Source organism: Phaseolus vulgaris, chromosome 5 (assembly GCF_051622355.1).
Source record: "Phaseolus vulgaris cultivar YP4 chromosome 5, ASM5162235v1, whole genome shotgun sequence".
NCBI lineage: Eukaryota > Viridiplantae > Streptophyta > Magnoliopsida > Fabales > Fabaceae > Phaseolus > Phaseolus vulgaris.
The window spans coordinates 5,847,490-5,872,093 of NC_143502.1; the positions used below are offsets into that span (position 1 = coordinate 5,847,490).

Sequence of the window (24,604 nt, forward strand, 5' to 3'; positions counted from 1 at the left end):
AAGTGAAAAGGAAACTCGAGGCGCAGCTGAAGGAAGGAGCCGACCGGGAAGAGGCGCTAAAAGCTGAAGTGATGAAGTGCCAGGACTTCATCATTTGAAGGCCGAGGCGGAGACTCCTGGGCCACAGTTGGACGCGTCATTTGAAGAGTTAATGAACAATATTGGGTAGAAATTGTTGGACCCGGCATGTGGGCAACATACAATGGTGCTATTTTGGATATATATGAACTATTAAGTTAGGTTTATACGCCGAATGAGGTACAATATATTGATGAGAAATGCGTAGGCCGAAAGAGGCATAATTTATGATTAGTCCTAGGTAATAATTCGGATGTCGAACGAGGCATAGATTGCCCGGATTACAATAAAGTAATAATTAATTCGAATGTCGAACGAGGCATAGATTGTTCAGATAAAGTAATTAATAAATCGGATGCCGAACGAGGCATAGATAATTGGGTTTACACAAGTAATGAATAATTCGGATGTTGAGCGAGGCATAAATAGTTCAGATTAATAAATAATTCGGATGCCGAACGAGGCATAGGTAGTTGGGTTTACACAAGTAATGAATGATTCAGATGCCGAACGAGGCATTAGATTACAATAAAGTAATTAATGATCCGAATGAGGCATAGGTAGTTCGGATTGTTATAAATTAATGATTCGGATGCCGAACGAAGCATAAAATAGTTCAGATTGCAATATTAATAATTCGGAGGTCGGACGAGGCATAGAGTCGAATTGCCCAATTTAAAGGTAAATATGGACGTTAGGTATTGAACACGGTAGGTTGTGATGCCGTACGGGGCATAATATAATTCTGATTACGTTAAGTAATAAAAGAAATAGGAGAGACGTGGATTCTAATTTATAGTGCCTCGTTAAAACCTTCTCGGTCGTAAACCCACCTTAGGGAAAAACTGACCGAGCGAGAAAAGAGTACACTTTCTCATTAATTCAACTGTAATAAAATTTGAGATGCGTGGCATTCCACGTTCTCGGTATGTCCTTTCCAGATAAATGTTCTAAATAATAAGCCCCACCGGCTGCCATATCTGCTATGCGGAATGGTCCTTCCCAATTGCTAGAAAACTTATCGCCTTCCTTTCGGGCGTCACCTCGCATTCGCCACACCAAGTCACCTTTGTGGAACAGTCTCGGTTTGACCTTGGAATTGTATCGTTTGGCTGCCCAGATTTTGCATGCTTCCTCTCGAACGCGACACTTATCTCGAAGTTCGTTGATAAGATCTAAGCCGACTGAAAGGTTGTCCTTGTTCAGATCAAGATCAAGAGTTTGCCGTCGGAGAGAAGGTTCTCCAATTTCGACAGGGATCATAGCTTCCGTACCGTACGTTAGGCTATGCGATGTTTCCTGTTTAGTCGTCTGAGGGGTACAACGATATGCCCATAAGACTTCTAAGAGTTCTTCTGTCCAGTTACCTTTGGTTGGGCCAAGACGTTTCTTCAGCTCGTTCAGGATGGATTTGTTAGCAGCTTCTGCCTGGCCGTTTGTTTGCGGATGTTCGACTGAGCTGGCAATGTGTTTGATGTGAAGCTTCGCATAAAATTCGACTAACGTCCGGTCGGTAAATTGCCGACCGTTATCAGTGACGATAATTTGGGGAAGGCCAAAGCGACAAACAATATTTTTCCATACGAAATTTTGGACATTGCGAGCGGTGATGGTGGTAAGAGGCTCGGCTTCAATCCATTTGGTGAAATAATCAATGCCAACCAATATAAACTTACATTGTCCTTTGCCGGGAGCGAAAGGGCCGATGATATCCATACCCCATTGGACGAATGGCCAGGGTGAGAGCATATAATGGAGTTCCTTGGGTTTTTGGTGAGACAAAGTGCCAAACTCTTGACATTTAAGGCATTTTCGGACGAAATCGGTACAATCACCTTGGATGGTTGGCCAGTAGTATCCGGCTCGGAGTACTTTGGCGACCATTGTTCGCGCGCCAGAGTGAGTACCACAAATTCCTTCGTGCAATTCCCGGACGACATAGGAGGCCTGATCGGGTGTTAAGCACTTGAGGAGCGGTCGGGTATATCCACGGCGATAGAGATCGTCGCCTATTAGGACAAACCGGACAAACCGGGCGGCCTGCTGCTTCATGATTTTCTCGGATCTGGGACTACATGTACCATTAAGCAAATATTCTTTGATTGGGTTAATCCAAGTGGATTCCGAGTCAGTCGTCAGACATTCTTGTAAGTCGATGCTTGGCCGTGCAAGCGAGACATGGATTACCGACCGATGTACTCCTTTACGTTTTGTGGTTGCCAGCCGGGATAAGGTGTCCGCATGAGTATTGTGATCACGCCGGACGTGTTGCAAGGATATCTCTGAGAATGTATTCATCAACTGTTTGACTAAGTGGTAGTACTGCTGCAGCAAGCTTTCCCGCACTTCGTACTCGTCATTAAGCTGACCGATGACGAGTCTGGAATCACTTTTACAAATTAACTTAGTGATTTCCAATTCTTGAGCTAGGTGTAAACCGGCTATAATGGCCTCATACTCAGCTTGGTTGTTAGAAGTTTTGAATTCAAATTTCAAGGCTTGTTCAATAACAATCTCGTCGGGTCCTTCCAATACGACCCCAGCGCCGCACGACCGTTCATTAGAGGATCCGTCTACGTGCAAAATCAAAGATGGATGTTCGTCCCCGGCCGAGGAAGGAGTGAGTTCAGCTGCAAAGTCGGCAAGGGCTTGCGACTTAATGGCCCCTCGTGGCTGGTACTGTATATGGAATTCTGATAATTCTATTGCCCAGCCAATCATTCGTCCGGCTAAGTCTGGTTTGGTAAGAATCTTTACGATAGGGTAGTTCGTCCGAACAATAATGCGATGGTTTTGAAAATACATACGCATTCGTCGGGCTGTGATGACGAGAGCCATGGCGACCTTTTCAATCATCTGGTATCGAACTTCGGCACCATGAAGGGTGCGACTAACGAAATAAACTGGACGCTCTTCAGAATTAATCTCTTGGACCAAGACCGAACTAACAGCTTCGTTTGAAACGGCTAAGTAGACTATAATCGGCTCTCGGGCGTCTGGTTTCTGGATGACCGGTGGAGAGGATAAAAAAGTTTTTAATTGGAGGAAGATTTCTTCGCATTCGGTCGACCATTCGAAGCGAGATGCTTTTTTCAATAATTGGACTATGGGTCTTGTTTTTTCTGCGAGTTTAGGGAAAAACCTGGACAGAGCGGTGAGCCAGCCAATGAGTCTCTGAATTTCTTTAATGGAACTGGGGCTCCTTATTTCGGAAATAGCTTTACATTTCTCCGGATTAGCTTCTATGCCTCGGTGGGTAAGCATAAAACCTAAGAACTTTCCTCCCTCAACGCCAAACGCACACTTGTCAGGATTGAGTCGCATCTGGTGCTGGCGGAGAGCTTGGAAAACTTCTTTTAGGTCAGTAACATGTTGCTTACATGAGTCAGACTTGACAACAATGTCATCGACGTAGACCTCAACATTCCGGCCGATCATGTCGTGGAACACATGATCCATTAACCTTTGATAAGTGGCCCCAGCATTCTTGAGTCCGAAGGGCATAACTTCATAGTAGAAGTTATCGGAATCAGTCATGAAGGCCGTCTTTTTTCGGTTGGCCGGGTGCATCTGAATTTGATTATAACCTGAATAGGCATCAAGGAAGCTGAGGATGTGATGTCTGGCCGCCCCATCATTTAGACGATCAATGGTAGGTAGAGGATAAGAATCTTTTGAGCATGCCTTATTGAGGTCCGTATAATCAACGCACATTCGCCATTTTCCATTTGCTTTCTTTACCATAACTACGTTGGCTAACCATGTAGTGTAATGGGCCTTCCGAATGAATCCAGCCTGTAACAATTTATCAGCTTCGTCACATGTGGCTTTACGTCGTTCCTCTCCTAGATTTCTTTTCTTTTGAGCTATTGGCCTAGCTTCTTTATACAGTGATAGTCGGTGAGTAATGACCCTCGGGTCCACGCCAGGCATGTCAGCGGCCGTCCATGCGAAAAGATCAGCATTTTTCACAAGTGTCGTGCTGATGGCCTTTCGGTCGTCCGACTTCAGTGAGGTGCCAATATGTGTAACATGGCGATCATCACGAAGTGGAAATGGATGTAAGTGTTCACCTGCTTCCATACGGGGATCGTCCATATGAGGATCGAGATCAACAAGGGTTATCATATGGCGGCGGGACATACGCCATTCTGAATGCCTAGTCGGGGATCGTCCACTTTTTTGTGGGAATCGGTCATCCGGATTAACCGTGTAGAGCTGCCGAGTTGGCTCACTTTTCAAACTCGCAACATAACATTCTCGAGCAGTTTTTTGATCGACATGGATTGTTGCAATGTCGTCATTCGCCGAGGGGAACTTCATGGCTAAGTGTGGGGTGGAAACAATGGCTTTTAACCTGTTGATGGACGGACGACCGAGGAGGATGTTGTAGGAAGTTTGGGCATTAACTAGAAGGTATCGTACGTTTATTGTTTTATGGAGACCGTCTTCCTCTCCAAAAGTTGTATACAAGTCTATATATCCCTTGGTGTCGACCCGTTCACCTGAGAACCCTACAATTTGTTCATTATAGGGTTGAATATCTGCTTCTGAGATGCGCATTTTCTTAAAGATTTCCCAATATAGAATGTCGACCGAGCTACCTTGGTCCACCAAAGTTTTGGCAATTGCGAACTTGTCGATTTCCACAGTGATTACCATAGGGTCGTTCTGAGCTATGGCTGTGAAGTCATCATCAGTAAAGGTGATCGGCGGTATGTGTGGACGCCTTCTCGTAGTAGCATGGGCGGACTGAATCGCTCGAAGATGTTTCTTTTGGGCAGAATTGGAGCACCGCCTCCGGCAAAACCTCCCGCTATGTAATTTACTTCGTGGTTTGGTTCACCCAAGGTGACTGGTTCGACAATCATATTGATAACTTCGCGAACTCGTTGGCGAGGTCGGGCGTTTCGGTCGAGACTTTCGTTGCGGGCGCGCGTATGTCGAACGGGACTTTCAGTATGTTTTCGTGAAGCCTGACCATGGTCAACTCGGCGTTTGTAGTCACTGCGGTACGATCGATCGTCACCACGGGACGAACGACCGGTACTTCGTGGTGGGGATTTTGAAGTTATCTTTATGATGAATTGTCGCAGATGGCCGACTTGTGTAAGCTCTTCGATTTTGTCCTTCAATGCTTGACACCCCTCGGTCGTGTGGCCAAAATTACGGTGATATTGGCAATGTTTAGAGTATCCGCATTTGGCGGCGTTTGATATCGTTTTAATGTAGGTATTAGTTCAGTTTGCAATGCTTCATCTAAGACTCATCCCCAGGGAACAGTTAGAGGGGTGTAACTGCTAAACCTGGGGATTCGGCCTCCTCGATTTCGGTCGGATCTTGGAGTGATCCGGACGGTCCGTTCTATCTCAATTTCCTTTTCTTTACCCGAGTTTTGATCCTTGAGGACTTCAGATCCAGCGACTTTGAACCGTTGGTGATAGTCAATGTGCTCCTCAATTTGCATGAATTTGGTTGCCCGAGTGCGAAGATCTTCCATGTCTTGAGGTGGCTTCTTGATGAGACTCTCAGTAAAACGACTCGTCCAGATGGCTGAAACCAAATGGTGTAATGCAACTTCCTGTTTGAGCCCTCGGATATTCATACATGCTTTGTTGAACCTGTCTAAAAAGGTTCTAAGAGATTCACCTTTCTCTTGTTGCACTGCTAGGAGAGACATGGAAGACATGTGATGCGGCCGGCTGGTGGCATACTTTACACCCCTTTTGATGAATTTGGAGGTAACTCTGTAAACCAAGTGAGAGGTTCTCCTTGAAGCGACGTGGGGAATACTTTACACCACACACTGTTATCAGGAAGTGGTGTAGTGATAATTTCGTCTGTAAAAGAATGACCCCCTTTTACTTAGCTTTCTTTCAGAAATTCCAGCTCTGCATTTTGTTCTCGTAATAAGGAGGTCGTCAATCCCCTTTTGACGCAATACCTCCATCTGAGCTTGCAGGGTTTGAATCATAGCCATTTGTTATGCCATAACGTTGTTGTTCCTCGTTGCGACCATTATGCCTCAAAAATTGAAATATTACCCCACGGTGGACGCCATTGTTCCGACCTCAAGTCGTTGGGTAGCATCACTAGGGTCAATCACCGCATCTGAGGTATTGTCCGCTTTGGAGATCGGTGCTCAGTCACGGTTTTGTCCTTAAAAGGCGTCTCGAAAGGTGAAGGGAGGAGGGAGTATATAAACTGCCCTTGGCCTCGATTCCTGAGCGATGTGGGACTGTATTGGCATACGGGAACAAAAACTTTTATAAAAAAAAATTACAAGAAAAACTATCCTTATAGCTATAAAAAAAAATTGGATTTTACCATCAAACACCTAAGCTGATCAGAGTAATTTTGAGTCCTTTCTGAAAACTAAGAACCCCTTTTGAAATGAAACCTCAACACAAAAAATGAATAGAATGAATTCTGACAATCAGTGATTTGAATCTTTCATTTGTCAACCAATAACGCAAATAATTTAACCGAAATACAGATAATTTAGGAAATTGAATATTTAATGGTGCTGCTATAAAAAATAATATTTAATGGCCGATTATTTGAGAAAGTCTACCACACGGATGGGTTAAAGTTAATTTGTCGTTTACAAAGAAATAATAGAAAAAATAAGTTAAACAATAAATTCTTTAACTGTTTAACTCATGCATATTATTATTTCACCTGATCTGCAACAAGTTTCGACTTTCTATAAATTAATTTCATGCACTCAATTATAAACGAGGTCTTTCTACATGCACCACATATATGTTTTTTTTTTCCTTTTATTTAATATTTTTAAAATGAATATTTTTTATTTATTTTAGAATTAGACTAGTTGTCGTGTACGTGAATTACGATTTCAGTAAAATTTAATATAACATTTTAATTTACAGTTTTAAACTGAATTTGTACAAGATAAAAGTTGAACTTAACAAATTTCAGAATAAAACAATGATTTATTAATTTCAGAATTATACCATTTATGAAAAAAAAACCCATAAGTAAATAGAAAAAGACAAAAATCTTTTGAAAGGAAGAGAAAAGAAGAAGAGAACTTGGTACGGAAGCTATAGTATATTCTTTGAAAAATCCGAAATTCTCTTTAAAAAGGTTCATTTTAAAATATTTTTATGTATTTTTAGAAATTCTGTTCCAAAATGTATATATTATATATATATATATATATATATATTCTTGAAAATTTATTTTAGAAATTTTATTATGAAAAACTTGTTTTAAAATGTATTTTATATATTTCAGAAAACGTGTTTCAAGATTCTATTACAAATATCTTGAATCATTTTCGGAAATTCTGGGAAACTAGTTCCAGAAAAATGTTTGAAGTAATTAAAATCTTCACATGTCACTTTTTCGTCAATCAAAGACTTTTTTTTATAGAAAAAGTTAAGTTTAAATAAAAACCTAATTAAATTTTTCAAACAATTTAAAAAGTTATTCACATTCTGAAGTCTTAGCGAAATGCACTAAAACGTAATTGGAGTTATTTTGACTGTCTGTATTGTGGGCACCTTCGCGTTCTTGTTCTGTGTCTCTCTCTTTTCTTCTTCAATTCAGAGCAAAGTTAGAGAGCGAAAGGGAAAGCAACCAAACACGATTGTGACTTCTCTAATTCCCAATTTCTCATTTTCACTCGAAATTGCGAGGGTTTTATTGGAATCCAAAGGTCTCTGATCGATTCTGATTCGGAAAATGGCTTCTTCGAGCGCAGCCGGTGCTGGATCCACCGACCCCACAGCTGCAAGAAGAAACACCAAGCGACCCAAGTGTAATGCACTATGAATCTCTCCGATCTCGTTTTTTTGCTTTTTAGCTCCGTTTTCAGTGACCCTTTTCACTTTTTTGTTGAATTTTTTTGCTTGTGATGGGAATTTCGTAATTTTTTAATTTGAGTTAAATTGAGTACGTGTATGGCGGAAAAGGAGTTTTGGGTTTTATTGAGGTGCTCGTGAAGGGTGTGTCGTGTGTGATAGTTCCCCTGTGTTAGTATTTAGTGCCTGAGAGTTCCTAGATTGATATACCCTTTGATGGAGTTCTATTTCATGAAGATATGATACTTTGTGGAAGCTAATGTCCATTTTTTTTGAATTTTCGGAAGTCGGTGGTTGTGTTACAAGAGGCTTCTGATGTGCATATTGGGTGTTTGTTGACCTAATGGAAAAGTTCTATGCGAAGTTGGATAGTGTGTGATGATTTGACAACAGTGTTTTTGTTTCTTTTTGTTGTTTTGGCTACCAACAGAAAACTGAACTGATTAGAGTTCTCTTTGAAAATATAATACCTTTCAGATTCGAAGTTTACCCAGCAAGAACTTCCAGCGTGTAAGCCAATTCTCACGCCACGAGCGGTAACACTAACTACTACTTTTTTGTAATTCACTGCTCGTGACTATATGTGTACCTGAATGCTTCGGAGTTCTTTTTTGTGTCGTTGTGTTGCTGGTACTTAATTTAAGTTTTTCCATGCAGGTTATTTCAGCATTCTTGCTTGTCAGCATTGTATTCGTTCCTATTGGAGTTGCTTCACTTATTGCTTCGAGGAAGGTAGTTTTGAGTGCTGCAAATGTGGTGACTTTATGCTTACAGTTGTATATAATGCTGAGTACAACTTTCATTTTCTTGTATCTGTCAGGTTGTTGAAATTGTTTCTAGGTATGAATCAACATGCATACCAAATGGTGTTACTGACAAGGTAGCATACATTCAGAGTTCTGCAAATAAAACATGCAACATAACACTACATGTAAATCTCCTTCGCACCTGTTTATCCTTTTCATTTAACTCACATCTTTCTATTAAATATGTTTCCATGATTGATAATAAATGGAGTTCACATTGAGACAATCTTTTATTTTCTTAAACTATTTTCTTTTGAAAAGGTGCACAAGCATATGAAGTCACCTATTCATGTCTACTATCAGCTTGACAACTTTTACCAGAATCATCGCCGGTATGTAATAACCTTGTCTTTTCTTGCTTCAGACACTATTTTCAAAAGTTTCAAATCCACATTTACAAAGTGAGGGAAAAGGGTCCTCTTATGAAAAAAGGATATCCTGGTTCTTGCAAATATTTATTGGGTGGGGGGACTCCCCAGAAACTGATGCTTATACTACGTCTTATTTTTATGATGCTTCTTCTCTCAAACCTATTCTCAAGTATATTTAACAGTTGTGAAATTTTATAAACCTAATGCAAAACTAATTTTCCAATGTTACTCTATACTCTATATCATAGTTGGTAAATCCCGGATAGCAGTGTGGAACACCCAAGGCTGAAAATGCCATAATGGTATAGTTATAACAGCTTGGACAATCCTTACACCAAAATAATGGCCATAGTGCTTATAGTTTTTATTAAAATAAAGGAAAAGAAAAAATAGGATAAATCCCTTGTGTCTAATGAGAACATAGGGTTATGTTTATACAAAGAAAAAAACATGCAGAATATGGGCTAAGCCCATTACATAGATAGAAATATCTAGCACTATCTAGAAATATCTAACATAAATATTAAACATATCGAGAAATATTTAACACTCCACCTCAAGCTGGTGCATATAAATCGTATGTACCCAACTTGTTACAAATATAATCAATCCTAGGCTCTCATAAGGATTTAGTAAAAATATCTACTAATTGATCATTTGAATTAACAAAATCCGTCTCTCGGTACAATCCTTTCTCGAATAAAATGACAATAATCTTAATATGTTTGGTCCTTTCATGAAAAACGAGATTTGAGCCAATGTGAAGAGCAACCTGATTATTACATATTTGTGTCATTTGATTGATCTCTCCAAATTGCAGTTCTTTAAGTAATTACTTAAGCCAAATAAACTCTCAAGTAGTTAAGGCCACAACTCTATATTATGCTTTTGCACTAGATCTTGCCACAACACTTTGTTTCTTGCTCTTCCAAGAGATCAAGGTATCACCAATGGGGAATCGGAAGTGGATCTTTTATCAGACGGAGATCCTGTCTAATCAACATCTGATTGTTAGTATGGTTATTGTAACCATTTAACAAGCCTTTTCCAGAAGAGTCTTTAATGTACTTCAATATATGAATGACTACATTCTGATGATCTTCACATGGGGAATTAAGAAATTGACTTACCACACTGACTGCAAAGGAAATACCAGGAAGAGTTACGGTAAGATAGCTCAATTTTTCAACTAATCTTCTGTATTTCTTGAGAGAGGCTTCCCCTGATTGGGTAGAAGTTTAACACTAAGATCCATGGGTGTGTCAACAGATTTCGAATTCATCAACCCAGTTTCCTCCAAAATATCCAATACATATTTTCTTTAAGAGATAACGATACCAGTACTGGATTGTGCTACCTTAATTCCCAAGAAATATTGAAGTTTGCCAAGATCATTGGTCTTAAAGTGGTGACAAAGTTGTTGTTTTACCTGTAAGATGCCAAGATGATCACTACCTATGTCATCAACATAGACTACTAGATAAATACACCTAGCACTTGAGTGATGGTACTAAACCAAAAAATTGTGTATACCCTTTTGCCACTAAGCAAGATTTAAGATGATCAATAGTATCATCAGGACCAACTTTGATAGCAAAAGTCCACATACAACTAACAACAAATTTTCCATACGATAACATAGCGAGTTGCCAGGTTTCACTATTCTGAAGAACACTTATTTCATCAATCATGGCGTGATGCCAACCAGGATGGGGTAAGACATCACCTATAGATTTTGGAATGGACACAAAAGAAATAGGGGAAAGGTAGGTATAAAAAGGTTGAGATAATCTATGGTAACTCAAAGCAGTGTAATAAGGAGATGAATTACCTTCAAATTAACCTTAAGTCATCTAAGATAATTTGTATCCATAAAACTCAAATAGCCCAATGGAGTTGAATTTTGATTAAGATTTTGATCCTCTTTCAACTAGAGAACCTACATAATCTCCATCAGTTAGTCTTCTATCCCATTTGAATAGTACCCTTTCCAAGGTTGTGCTTCAAGTAATGTAGAATTCTATAACAACTTAAAGATGAGATTCCTTTGGTTCATGCATGAGAATTCAGTGAGTGTCATCATTCTAGTAATAGCAAGATAAATAGGTTTCCTAGCAATGTTTTCTATATCTTTATGGGCTTGAGTTATTTTTTGATTTTGATCCACATGACTATCCATAGGTCTATAATCAATCATACATGTTTCTTGTAGGATGTCTAAGGCATGTTTTCTTTTATAAATTACAATACCTTTGATTGAGCTAGTTCAATACCCAAAAAGTATTGAAGAGATTCAAGATCTTTGGTTTGAACTTGATTGTGTACATGCAACTTTATTTGAGAAATTTTAGTGACATTATTCCCTGTAATGACTATATCATGAACATACACAATCAAGCACACACATTTCTTAGGAAATGTATGACAGTAGAAAACAGAATGATCTACTTCACTACGTTTCGACTTAAAACTTTTACAAGGATGTGGGGATTGTTTAATACCATACAAAGATTGGTGTAATTTATAAACTAACCCACACTCCTCTTGAGCAACAAACCCAGGAGGTTGCTCCATGTAGATTTCTTCCTCTAGATCTCCATGAAGAAGGGCATTCTTGATTTCTAATTGATAGAGAGCAAGTACCTTCTTAAAGGGCTACATCCCAACCAAGATCTTCATTATCAAGAGTTGTGCTACGAGTAGATAGTGGTTAAGGACATGAAGAGGACTCACAAGGTAATGTGGGATCAATCCTATGTTGTTCTGTGCTAATAATGATTCCATGAGGTGATGATGGTTCTGGTAGACTTGGAGGAGAGGAAGCTTGAGAAGGGATTTGATTTGGATTGTCATGAGGGAGAAAAGAAATGGTTCAACAAAGGGGAAATGAAGACTTGTTGCACAGATTTGGCATCTTGGAGTGAAGAAGAGAAGAAAGGAATCTCTTAAAAAAGGGTGAAAATGACATGTAGTACTTTTTAGATTTTGGAGAATAACAACGATATCCTCTTCTGGATATGAGAACTCTTGTAGAGATGTTGTCCCACCAGGGACATGTCATGAACAAAACATAATACCCAAAAGACACAGGGAGACACATGAAATAATTGGTTCATTGGGAAATAAGATAGAATGGGGAGTGTTATTGTGAATGGAGTAAGAAAGCATTCTATTTATGAGGGAGCAAACAATAAGAACAACATCACCCCTATAAACTAACATTTTAGCATCAAGTAATAAGGTACAAGTAGTCTTAACCAAATGTTTATTTTTTTCTCTCTACTGTACCATTTAGTTGAGGTTTATGAGGATTGATGTAAAATGTCATGTGAACTTAAAAGAGTAGAAAAGTTAGAAGAATATTCTTTGGCTTTATGACTCCCTAAATTTTTTGATAACTTAGCCAAACTGATCTTTTATTTCATAAAGGAAAAATACAACTATAGACAATTTTTGAGATTGATCTTTCACTTGAAAAAAAGAGATGGAGAAAATATAGTATATACAACTTACAATGTTTTACGTTTTTATTGATGAATATATATGTGGTTACAAAAATTGGCAAGACACTTACTTGAAACCATAATCGTAAAGCTGGGTACATAAAAAAGAAATAATTATAAAATAACATTACATTTCAACACTTTTATTAAACAAACTCTAGTACATGAGAAGATTCATCATTAAATATAGCAAAATATCGAAACCCAAATGAGGTGACTCGGCCTTATGACTCCAAATGTCATAATGAATTATAGAAAAGGTATTATTACATCTTGTTTTAGGTCTCTTTGGAAAGGAAGACCAAATATATTTGCCTAGTTGACATGACTCACTCTAAGACTTGAAGTTTGTTGAGGTTAGGAGCAATTTTTTTTTAATATTTGATAAATGTGAATGACCCAATCGATAATGCAAAAGTTTAAGAGACAAGGATACAAAACATGACATAGAAACTTGATCCTTATTGTGCTCATATATAACAAAATAATTGGCATCAATGGAACTGAACAATTTAATGACTTAGTTAATTGCCTTAGAGAAAGGGGGACTTGACTAACTTCGTGATAAACATCATTAGACCCATTGGCTATACTAACAAAATGAGGAGTTCTAGGAGAACCGATGGAAAAAAATAATGAAGTATTACTAGAAATAGGATTATAAGCACTTGAAATGTCCATGGGCTTTGACTTTCCATGTTTTGACAGATGCTAGTTGTTGACAAGCCAGATTGGGTGGAAGTTTGTGCCTAGCTACTAGACTTTAACCTCATATTCCTGGTATTTCTTCATCATAAAACTTAGGTTCTAGTCTCTCATATTTGGATACATTGGTTGTCTTATCAGTGAAGTCATGTAAAGAGAAGCAATTTTCTTGAGTATGATTCATTCTCTTACAGTGCATTGAGGATGTCTGTGACCACTTCATCCTTCTCTATTTCCATGGCCTCCTTATTTGCAGAAAATACCATGTAAATGATTTAGCATAATCATGAAGAATTGCTGCGGGTAAGAATGTGAACACGAAACAATTGTGTTGTTAGGCTTTCCATATTGATGGAATTTCTTGACTAGTTAGGATTTGGTGCCAAACACGATCAAAATTTGGATGCATGAGACGAAGAATCATAACCAAATAGGACTTATCCAACCTCTTAATCTCTTCCAAGGAATCAACTTCTAAAAACATCTTCAATTCTTCAGGAGCTGATTGGGCTTGAACAATAAAAGAAGTCATGTCGTGATCTATTTGTTTGAAAGATACTAATTTATGAGGGTCATACATAGGCATTGAATATCATTTGAAACAAAAAACTTAGCTTTCTTCCCAAAAGAGTGACACAATTTGAATGCTCCAAGAGTTTGCAATAAATTGGGTTCCATAGAGTGTTGCAAGGCACAAAGCTGGAAATCCATCTTTTTCCACTATTTAACTTTGTTAGGTGGAATTTGACTACCATCTTCTTCTAAGTGGACATGAGAACCTTGGCCAATAAATCACAATTCAACTCATGCAGACGAAGACAAATAATTTTTGCCGTTAAGCTTATTTGAAGTAATTGTTGGTGATCCAGAAAATTAGTGGACAAGTCCAGATGCCATTGCAAATTAGTAACAAATATTGCAGGGGTAAAGAAGGAACTTTCAAGGTGTTCAAATGGGGCCCAAACTTCAATATGTGAGAAAGCAGGAAAAAAAAGTTGGAATAGGGACAAGAGGGGCTGACGGAGCAATGGAGGCTGAGTAAAATTGTTCTAGCAAACTGGAAGGCAGCACATGGACTAGATACGCTCAGGTTGTTCATGCAAGGATGTTACTGATGGCAGTATGTGAGGGGGATTATGCCTCTGTGCTCAGTAGGTTCTCCATCGCTGTACATTGAAAAAAGTTGTGGTTTCCTATACAATGGACAACAAATGGCGATGGTGGTGACTACTGGGTTTTGTGTCTCTCGACAAGATGAATAAAACCTGGTGCTTGTCAGAGAGGAACAACGTGGTGGCCAGCGACAGACAATGATGGACTCACATAACAATGAAAAACACAGCAAGATCAACCTGCTAAGATACCTACTTGAGATAGACGTATAGAAAACATGCTTTAGAGAGTAATTCATCTCTTACCTCATTCATTTATAGGAGTTCCTTGCATCAAAGATAAACAAAAACGTAATGTTTAATCCTACACGTATAGGTCAGATAGGTAATACTAGGCATAAGTTAGTCTATCGGAACAAGTTAACCCATCTAAATTAGATGCACAATTCTGACAAAGTTGCAACTATCATTAAAATATATTTAAGTTGTGATGCAACTGTGATTCTGTTATGTAACTTCTAGAACTATATGGAATTGTTAGACAACAAATTATTATTTTATGGCATGTAATGCTTAGAGACATCCACATATCTGATGTTTTCCCCCTATATTCATCTTATATTTAAAGTACTTTGCCATTTTAATGTCTTTGATTGGTTGTTTTCCTCAACTGTTTTCAGTCTTATTATATTTCTTATAAGCATGGAATTTTTGTTTACTTTAGATATGTTAAGAGCCGAAGTGATGAGCAATTGAGGAATCGTAATGAAGAGAACTCCACAAGTGCGTGTAAGCCTGAAGATACAGCTAATGGAAAGGCAATTGTACCTTGTGGTCTCATAGCTTGGAGTTTATTCAATGACTCGTACAGTTTCTCCCGGGACAACAGGAATTTGAAAGTGAACAAGGAAGGCATCTCTTGGAAGAGTGATAGAGAGCACAAATTTGGAAAAGATGTTTTCCCTAAAAACTTCCAGAGTAGTGCTATTAAAGGTGGTGCAAGCCTAAATGAATCCATACCAGTGAGTATTTTTAAGAACTTATGTTTTGATTGGATTAAACTTCTATCCTCAAGTATATTACCTTTCTTCACAAGGTTCAGACATGTAATTAGATTTTAGCCTTTATTTACCATTGCATGTGCTCGTGTTATGCATGTATCTTTTAGTTTATCTGTTCTTGCTGCTGCTACTGCTCTTTATACTTCTTCTTGTATTCATAATGTATATATGGCAGTGATTTTTCACGTGGCAAATGATTCCACTGTTTCACATATCTTACACATAGTTTAATATAAAAAAAAATCAATTACTTCCCTTGATATTCTTATGTTCCATCTTGTGATTAATCCTAGTATTGTCTATCAATGGGATATATTGCTGAGTTTTTGGAATGTTTTATGGAACAGTTGAGTCAGCAGGAGGATCTTATTGTTTGGATGCGAACTGCTGCTTTGCCAACTTTTAGGAAGTTGTATGGACGGATAGAGGAGGATCTGAATGAAGGTGATAGCATAACTGTAATACTGCAAAATAACTATAACACATACAGTTTTAATGGCAAGAAAAAGCTTGTACTGTCAACTACTAGCTGGCTTGGTGGGAAGAATGATTTTCTGGGCATTGCCTATCTCACCGTCGGAGGATTGTGCTTCTTTTTGGCTTTGGCTTTTACCATTGTATATTTTGTCAAGCCAAGGTAAATACTTGAAATCCTCTATATTGCTTTTGGGTTCAGACCATGGAAGTTCATTTGGTAGAAGGGAAATTCATGGGTTAATCTATTTCTGTCTGTGTCCACTCAACTATATAAAATCCGGATCTTTTGGATTGTATGAAGTAGTTTAGGATCTTCTTGTTCTTAGCTCGTTTTTTCAATTGAAATATGTTTAAAAAATTTATAATTATGATTTGTAAAAAATGCAAAAGCCTCAGAATACCTATTATAATGCTTTTCTTATGAGTTTATTTCACATTTTTCTTTTTATTTTCTTGTTCTTTTTCTAGAAGTACTTACGGAGAATTAAAATTTACCCATGCTTCAGCGGCCACTTAAAGCAATTTTGAAGTATTATTATTATTAACTCCTAACCTATCTTTTCATCTTTGTAGGCAACTTGGAGATCCCTCGTATTTGTCATGGAATAGAAACCCTGGAGGGCACTGATCAGAAAAACTCACGATGTTTGTTTGTCATTTTCCATGGTTACAGGGCTCTTGGGTATTCTACAAATGGGGTTGTAGTTTTTGTACATGAATGTTACATTATTAGTAGCACTTGCCAATTTAGGTGTTCTTATCCTCCTCTCCAAGAAAACAAAAACACTTTCTTTTATGTTATGCATTAGAATGAATTATGTTGTATGCCACCCCTCATAATATAGTGTTCAAGTATATGTTCTAGTTGCACTTCATACGATCTGGAAAAAAATTAGTACTGCTCATAGTTTGGTAAGAGAGAAATTAAACCTGGAAAAATGGTTTTTAAGAGTTCAAATGAAGCTCTTTACTCTTCATCTATACTGAACTGAACTGTTTATATGCTAGTAAACTAGTTCTTTATTAAAAAAGGGACTAAAATATACTGTTATACTTAGGAATTCACCAATTGCTTTTCGTCGTGGATTTCTTCTGTTGGTGCATGGACAAAACATGCATATATAGAAAGAAAGAGAATGGTGGATGTGGTAATTAAAAGTGTTTTGACAATTAATGAAACAAAATTTCTTAAAGCTGCTGCAACGTATTTGAGAACTGTTGCTCAATGATCTCCCATTATGTTTGGATTGGTCTTTACAAAAGCATTTTAAAAAAGTATAAAAAATAAAATAAAATAAATTTGTTTACAAGTTTAAATTAATTTATACATAAATTAGTCTGTAAAAATCCTTTTACATGCTTTTAATTTATGTATAAGATAATTTCAGTTTTGGAGAAATTATTTTTATTTATTTATTCACATTTTTTTCTTCTAGAAGTAGGAACATGTTCATATATACTTTTAATTTGTTTGCCTAAACCTCCACCACGGATTACTACTCAAATATCAATTTGGGTAATTTAATGTCGAAGGCTAAATGGAAATTATTATTAGCCTTTATCGTGAAACTTATTATAGACCTTATTACATAGCATTGAACAATAATAAACTATAAAACAACGTTGCGTGAACATTTTCACAAATCTTATTATTTGACGTTAAAGAATAATAAGTTATAAACAACGTTGTTTGTAATGGGTCTCGTGTAAGAAGGTTTTTTTGTTGTTTACTATTATAGTTTCTTTGGCATTTTTTCTCCACTTCCAAATTTTCATCGTGTATATGAAAGTTTTTATTTTGTCATTATCAAATTGTGCAACTAGAAAGTCAATTTTTATTTCAAGTGTTTTTTTTTTCATCAAAAAGATTTTTGGATTGTGTATTTTGGAAGTCACTTTTTGGGTTCCTATACATAATTTAGAAGTTTTTTTTAAAAAAAATACAATTTAAAAGTCATTTTTAACATTTTTAACTTTTGAATTATAAAATTTAAAAGATTCAATTATATAATTTAGAAGTCAAAATGATTTTAAGATTGTGTAATTTGGAAATAAAAATAATTTTTAAATTGTGCAATTTAGAAGTTTTTTAAGATTTTTTTTTCATATTGTATAATCTATAAGACAAAAACGACTTATAGATTGTGAAATCCATAAGTTTTTTTTAAGAAAAAAAAATTTTCAATTTTTGTAATCTAGAAGTTAAAAAAATATTTTCGAATTGTACAATTCAGAAGCTCTTCCAAATCGTGTAATGGAAAAAATTCGAGAAAGCCAAAATGAAAATTTGTATATTTACGAGTGTGCAGGAGAAAAATGTGGAGGTGAGAAAGAAATGCCATAGTTTGTGGCATCTTTACTTTTTAAAATACCATTTTATTTTTTTATAATCCATCCAATCTCAGAACTTTATTATTGGCTTATATGTGAACTCTTACTTTTTGGATATTAGATTTAGAAAATATTGTCATTAAAGTTAAAGATTTTGTAAGTGTTAAGTTAAAGTTAGTTGCATTTGGTTAAGTTTTTTTTTTGTTTTAAGCTTAAATACCCTTTTATTGAAACTGATGGATATATCTCTCGAAACAAACGAAAAAGAAACGAAAAACAAAACATAAATCATAGATCAATTAAGCCCTCTCGGGGACTTGGTAAGAATGAGAAAGAGGAATCTTATGTAAATACCACAGAATAAGGTTTGATCCTATTCATGGGGATTCTGTAACTATTCCATTCCAAAAAGTCTGAACATTTTTTGACTTTATGCAATTTAGTCCCTATAACTTTTAAAAATTAAAAATGCTACAAACCTTTTTTAGAAAATTCAATATGATCTCATTTTTTTTAATTTAGGGTGGTCCCATCTTTTTAAAAACAATTCAACGTGGTAATCCAAACTTTTTTAAAAACCGATTCAATATGAAAACAACACATATAATTCAAAATGTGATTTCAGGATTGATGATGTGAATATGTTATAATGAGGATAATCTAATAGAAGAAATCACATTAAATTGTTTCTACAAACAAGTTATGACCATTTTCAATTTTTTAAAAATATAGGGACTAGATTGCATAAAGTCAAAAAAGGTTGGGACTAAGAGGATATTTAAGTCTTTGTTTTATTTCAAAAGATTTGATCATTAACAATGGTGGTGAGGTGAATATTTTAGTTATTTTTGGATTACAAAATATATATATTTTTTCAAATTGATCAATCCAAAATAAAAATTCCATATTTAGTATAGTTATAGATTAAGACTAATTGTAGCTTTTGGACATACAATTCATAATTATAATGGATAGAGTTTCATATTACAATTCGGGAGACAAACCCACTAGAAGAATTAAGAATTGTGCAATTTAGAATTTCACTTTCTAGCTTTTGGATTGTGAAATCCATATAATGCTTTTGGAATACCCTATCTAAAAGTTGAAAAATCGAGTTACGAAAATCCATAGTACTCTTTTTGTATTCCCATATTTATTAATCCATAAGTTTTTATTTTTTTCTTACAAATTATGCAATTTGGAAGTTGTTTTTAAACTTCTAGATTACATGTTTTGAAAAGTTGTAATAGTGAAGGAACTTGACACTTCTCTTTGACAAAATTGCAATGAATGATTAATTTTTGAAGTAACATTTAGACAAAATTGATATGTTCATTGGTTTCCTGATATGATGAAATATAATTCAATAGTAGATGAATTAGTTGAAAGACATTGTAGTGAAACTTTCTTAATGGACAAGGTACAAAAGATATTTCATTATTTGTACTAAAAATGTGACAAATGACATATAATGTAATGTATTTGTGTAGATGTTTGGTATTTTAGATGACTTACTTGAATAGGTTTTTGAGGGTAGCATTTAATTGGATTTGTCATTGTCATACTTTGGTCACATACAACAAATGACCAATAAGGAAGGATGATGGAAGGCAATCCTAGGCTCATTGAGACAACGGAAGAACTCAAATTTTTTTGAAATTTTTTCCCAAGTTTCAAGTGTGAAACATGATACTTAACGCCTTCACTTCCAAGGAGAATACTTGCATCGTAATTGACTTCAAAGAACAAGAAGACAAGAAAAAATAACATGGTCTATTCTCATTTAATTTAAAGTAGTTTATAAGAGGGGGCAAGGAGTTCTATATATATAGATGGAGGAACCCTTTTACAGTTCATGTTTTAAGGAATGTGCAACAAAAAATGGCAAACGAAGTTGCACACTCCAAATAGGCGCTCCAAAATATCCAAGTCCCACATCAAGCAAAATTTGTTCCTTCCAAGCTTTTATATGTACAAGATTAAGAAGAATGAAAAATTTCTAATATTCTTCTCTCAAGTGTTGAGTCTTCTTCCATGAGGCTTCATCTTCTCCATTCTTCTTCGGCAAACATGTGTGGTTGGATGACCCTCCATCAAAGGAAGACATATGTATTGTCAAGCATTACAAAGAGGATTTATAACTAACTATAAATGGAACAAGAACATATGATTGATTTTTAAAGTGTATGGTATACCAATGAGAAAAGGAAAAGGATGTATTATGAAGTTACATTGTGAATATCATAATCATGAATTGAAAAATAGCTTAGTAGGTCATCCATATGTCCATTAATTAAAAATTAATAAGCAATCCATGCTTATTAACATGAGTAATTTAACACTTTAGAGAGGATTTGGGCATAAATTAAAATTAAACAATAATATATGTGAATAATAAAATTTACATAAAACAACATTTACATTTACATAACATAATGTTTGTTATATATTGTTGTCCCGAAAGTAATGGTACAAAAAGAAGCTAAAGATAAACCAAATAACTATACATATGAATTTACAAAAGGAAATATACAAAGATCTTTTAAAAAAATATACCTAAGCAACTTAGAAGCTGCATGAAAATTCAAAATTTATTTCATAGTTCACTTTTGAGCTTGTTCACCTGGAATATGTGGGTGAAATTAACTCAGCAAGTGATAAAATAACATAAAGTAAATGAACTTATAATTAAATATTTCATAAGTTGGTATTTCAAAAGCAATAAAAGAAATCAAATCTCAAATATATCTAAGTAATTGAATCTAACTTAAGAAACTATAAGATGTGTTTGTCTATACAAATCTTTAACATTTTTTTTCTATCCTATTGGCATAATGTTGAGCTCAAACATTTTAAAAGGTGTTAATTTCTTTTGTACCATGAATCTCAATATTTACACCCTTTAGGAAATTCTAGAGGGCTCTTATATTCTCTGAGTTATTCAGATACTTTACTTTTTCTTTTCTAAACAACTTATGAAATATGGATTACTTAAAATTTTATTACATTAGGAGCTATGTTCTAAAATTCTCTTTTGCATAATTTTGCTGAGAGAAAAGAAATTGAATCAATTTTTTTTTCTGGTGAAGTCACTATGAAATTAAGTTTGAAAGAGACTACATTACTCTCCTACTTAATATCCTAAACAAAGATTTTGGATGTTACAATTAAGGGTTTAATGAAGCACATGATCATTCTATTGAATTTGAAAGAATTAAGAGAATGTTACTACTATAAAACAATATTACAATGCGATGTATACATATCAAAGATCATAAATCAATAACTGAAAAGGAAATAATTAATGGTGTTGCTAGGGTGTGACATGTATATTCATTGCAATAGGTTTGATGAGAGATCAGGAGTTGTGATAGATGTATCTTGGACACAGCTTGATTTAGTGAAATTATTGAATGCATTTAATAATATTTTGCTGATGGAAAATAAATACAAACCAATAGGTATAAGTTGTCTTTATTTGAAATTGACGTCCATATGATTGACTTTCTTTTAGGCTTTTGTATTATTTGGTAGTGAACACAAAAACAACTTTATTGGGAGGCCTTAAAAGACTCAGAATGTTGGTGTTAATATAAAATTTCAACTCCCTACAATTTTGATTTAGTGCTTAAATCAACAAAGCATGAAATTGTGTATGTTAAGGCGAATATTAGATCATACCAACGCATCGTGTATTAGACAATAGAAAGTTATTGATCAACAACAATGTATGTAGGCAAATGAAGAATAAACGAAAGAACATTGAGTAGGCCTTTCACTTCACCTTATAAGAATTGATGAATGTTATACAAAAGGAACATTATCAAGATCAACCAAAACGTTTGATAAAGAAGTGTGAGATCATCACATGATACGCTCAATGCAAAATTCAAGTCAATGCTAGATCAAAGAATATTTCTGAAGCTTGTGTCTAAGAGATTGTCTTCTACATCTACCGTCAAGAAGTAAACGCCAAATATCAACATTCAAATATTTCTTGCAATATGAGCTAAAGCTACAAGGCCCAACAACTCTTCTGACACAATTACATTTAAACTTTGACTCAACTACTTACCTTTTATGGTGTGCACTTTTACCATGAAATGATATAGAAGGCTCTGCTACCGAGGGAAGTATATATTACCAGTCATTCAAAAGATTGTGTTAACAAGAAAATCATTTAAAAGATGCAATAAATGCAACGGTCAAATTGAAGCTCGTTAGTCGCAAGGAAGATAAAGGAGAATTGAAGTTGCTCAACGAATATAATGGTCTCAATGGCTATTTTCTTCCATGGCTATATAAGGCCTACCATCAAGAAGAAGAATAAGAAGAGAGTAAGGGATTCATTCTACAATATACTGCCAAGATAATATGCAATCTTAAAAGCTTCAAAAAAGGATCCCAACACTTAGAGCAGAAGTACTGCCAAAATGTATGGATTCATGAGAGCTTAGAAGAAAACATAATATGTGTTTCTTTGGTCACCTAGAAGAGTGAATTTAAATCCAATTTAAACAACAATTGTCGAGGGTCGGGCACATCACACTATAAGAAAGTCATTAAATAGAAACTAATTTTAGAGACAAAAAATAATTAGTTACTATATTGACTAAATTAGATATTATTTTATAAACTAAAATATATTGATATCTAAAGTAGTTTCTATTATTAATAAAATATTATAAACTAGTTTCTAAATTGGTATCTAATCAGCTACCAAGGTTTTAACTATCAAGTTGGTCTCTTTAGCTTGATATTTTTGAACTTCTTGTTGAAGTTCGAGGCAATGACATATACAAAAGATCAATAGGTTGCATCCACATCCCAACCAACTTCTAGATATTGTAATGCTGACAGTATTGTAGTTCCACTATCAGTGATCAGGTATACATTAGGTTGCAGTGTGACTTATGCGATCCATAGTTGAAAGAACCATATCATCGCTTCCTTGGTTTCTCCCTCAATAATTTCAAAATCAAAAGGATAAATGTTGTGGTTGTCATCTTGAGCAATTGTAGTAAACAATGTTTCGTTATATCGACATGTCAAAAAAGTTCCATCAACTTGGACGATTGGTTTGCAATAGTTAGGATGTGACACAAGTTGTCTTCTACACTGTTAATAACAACTAGAAAAGTTATGTACAGAATAATTATCCCCGGAAAAGTTTATTTAAGGGCTTGCAACCATCTAAGTAGATGGTTGTATGAGTCCTCCTAGTTCCCGAATTTGATTGCAATCACCTTTTGTTTTGCAATCCTCGCTCTTTTGTACGTAATAGAATATCTGAAACAGTTTTTTTTTATCTCAACCACTAATTTTTTACGAGGATGGAAGGATTTGTCCTAGCTGAATTTACGATGATAGAGGCAATTTGGTTAGAATCCAAATTTATGTGATTTAGAGTAAGCTCAATTGACATGCACGTGTGCTGAGCTTCAATTTTTTTTAATTTCCCATTAATCTTGGATTTTGCTATAAGATGCACGAAGTCTTCATTGACACCCATTGATATATTGTGTGCATCTTACTACGTATCTATTTGACTTCGATTTGACAACATAGAATTTATATCTCTGCTCCACATGAAATTGTTTGATCGTATTTATTGTTGAATCCTTTGAATCGAAGCACATGTGTTCCTCTAACTCGCATTGTAAGTGAAGCTGTTTAGGGTTGATAATTAAAAAAATTAGTATGATGTTTAAGGGATTAATGTATGATGAATTACGGGATAAATGATTCATATAGAAGTGTTAATCACCGTTCATTTTAAGGAAAGAAAATAACGAAAAGAGGGTGCAAAATAATATTATTTGAAATGAAAGAAAAAATAGCAATAATTACAAAATTTATAATCGAATTTATTGGTATAGGAAACAAATTAAATGAATTGTATAACACATTAAATTAATTGTATAATACAATTATGTAAAAATAGATTATAGGGATTAACATATTGTAGGTAGTCTAATGCAATTATATTTAATGGGTACCATATTAATTGGGTTTGAATTGTCTCATTTATTTTCATAATGATATACAAGTAAGCATATGTTTAAATTTTAAATCCGTGTTTATCATTGGTTCATAATCATATAACTTTCTCTCCATTTGTAAAAAGGCTATCAACATATAGCAGTACATAACTATGGAAAAAGCTTTCATAATAACTCCTCAACAGTGAACTGGAAATAACTTCTTAAATATCAACATTACAGTGAAATAAATTGTTCACAAAACTAATGACAACCTCCAAATCTACATGGTATATGTAATTAACATTACTTACTAAACAATTAGAGCAAGAAACAAGATTAGTGGGAAG

General features: G+C 35.2%; 1 protein-coding gene and 1 pseudogene across 1 annotated transcript; one reads left to right on the forward strand and one right to left on the reverse strand.

The window, feature by feature from the left end:
* Nucleotides 1–7,344: 7,344 nt before the first annotated feature.
* Nucleotides 7,345–16,817, forward strand: LOC137834977 (ALA-interacting subunit 3). Its single transcript, XM_068643258.2, has 8 exons — nt 7,345–7,864; nt 8,385–8,443; nt 8,565–8,639; nt 8,728–8,838; nt 8,975–9,045; nt 15,129–15,426; nt 15,813–16,102; nt 16,516–16,817. Exons 1-8 carry the CDS (start codon nt 7,789–7,791, stop codon nt 16,568–16,570), a joined length of 1,035 nt encoding a protein of 344 aa, XP_068499359.2. The 5' UTR covers nt 7,345–7,788; the 3' UTR covers nt 16,571–16,817.
* LOC150027444 (uncharacterized) lies at nt 13,577–14,189 on the reverse strand (annotated as a pseudogene).
* Nucleotides 16,818–24,604: the final 7,787 nt, after the last annotated feature.

Coding starts and splice junctions, on each gene's coding strand:
- LOC137834977 (XM_068643258.2), top strand. CDS start 7,789: ATGGCTTCTTCGAGCGCAGCCGGTGCTGGATCCACCGACCCCACAGCT. Junction 7,865..8,384: donor AAACACCAAGCGACCCAAGT/GTAATGCACTAT, acceptor AATACCTTTCAG/ATTCGAAGTTTACCCAGCAA. Junction 8,640..8,727: donor CACTTATTGCTTCGAGGAAG/GTAGTTTTGAGT, acceptor TGTATCTGTCAG/GTTGTTGAAATTGTTTCTAG.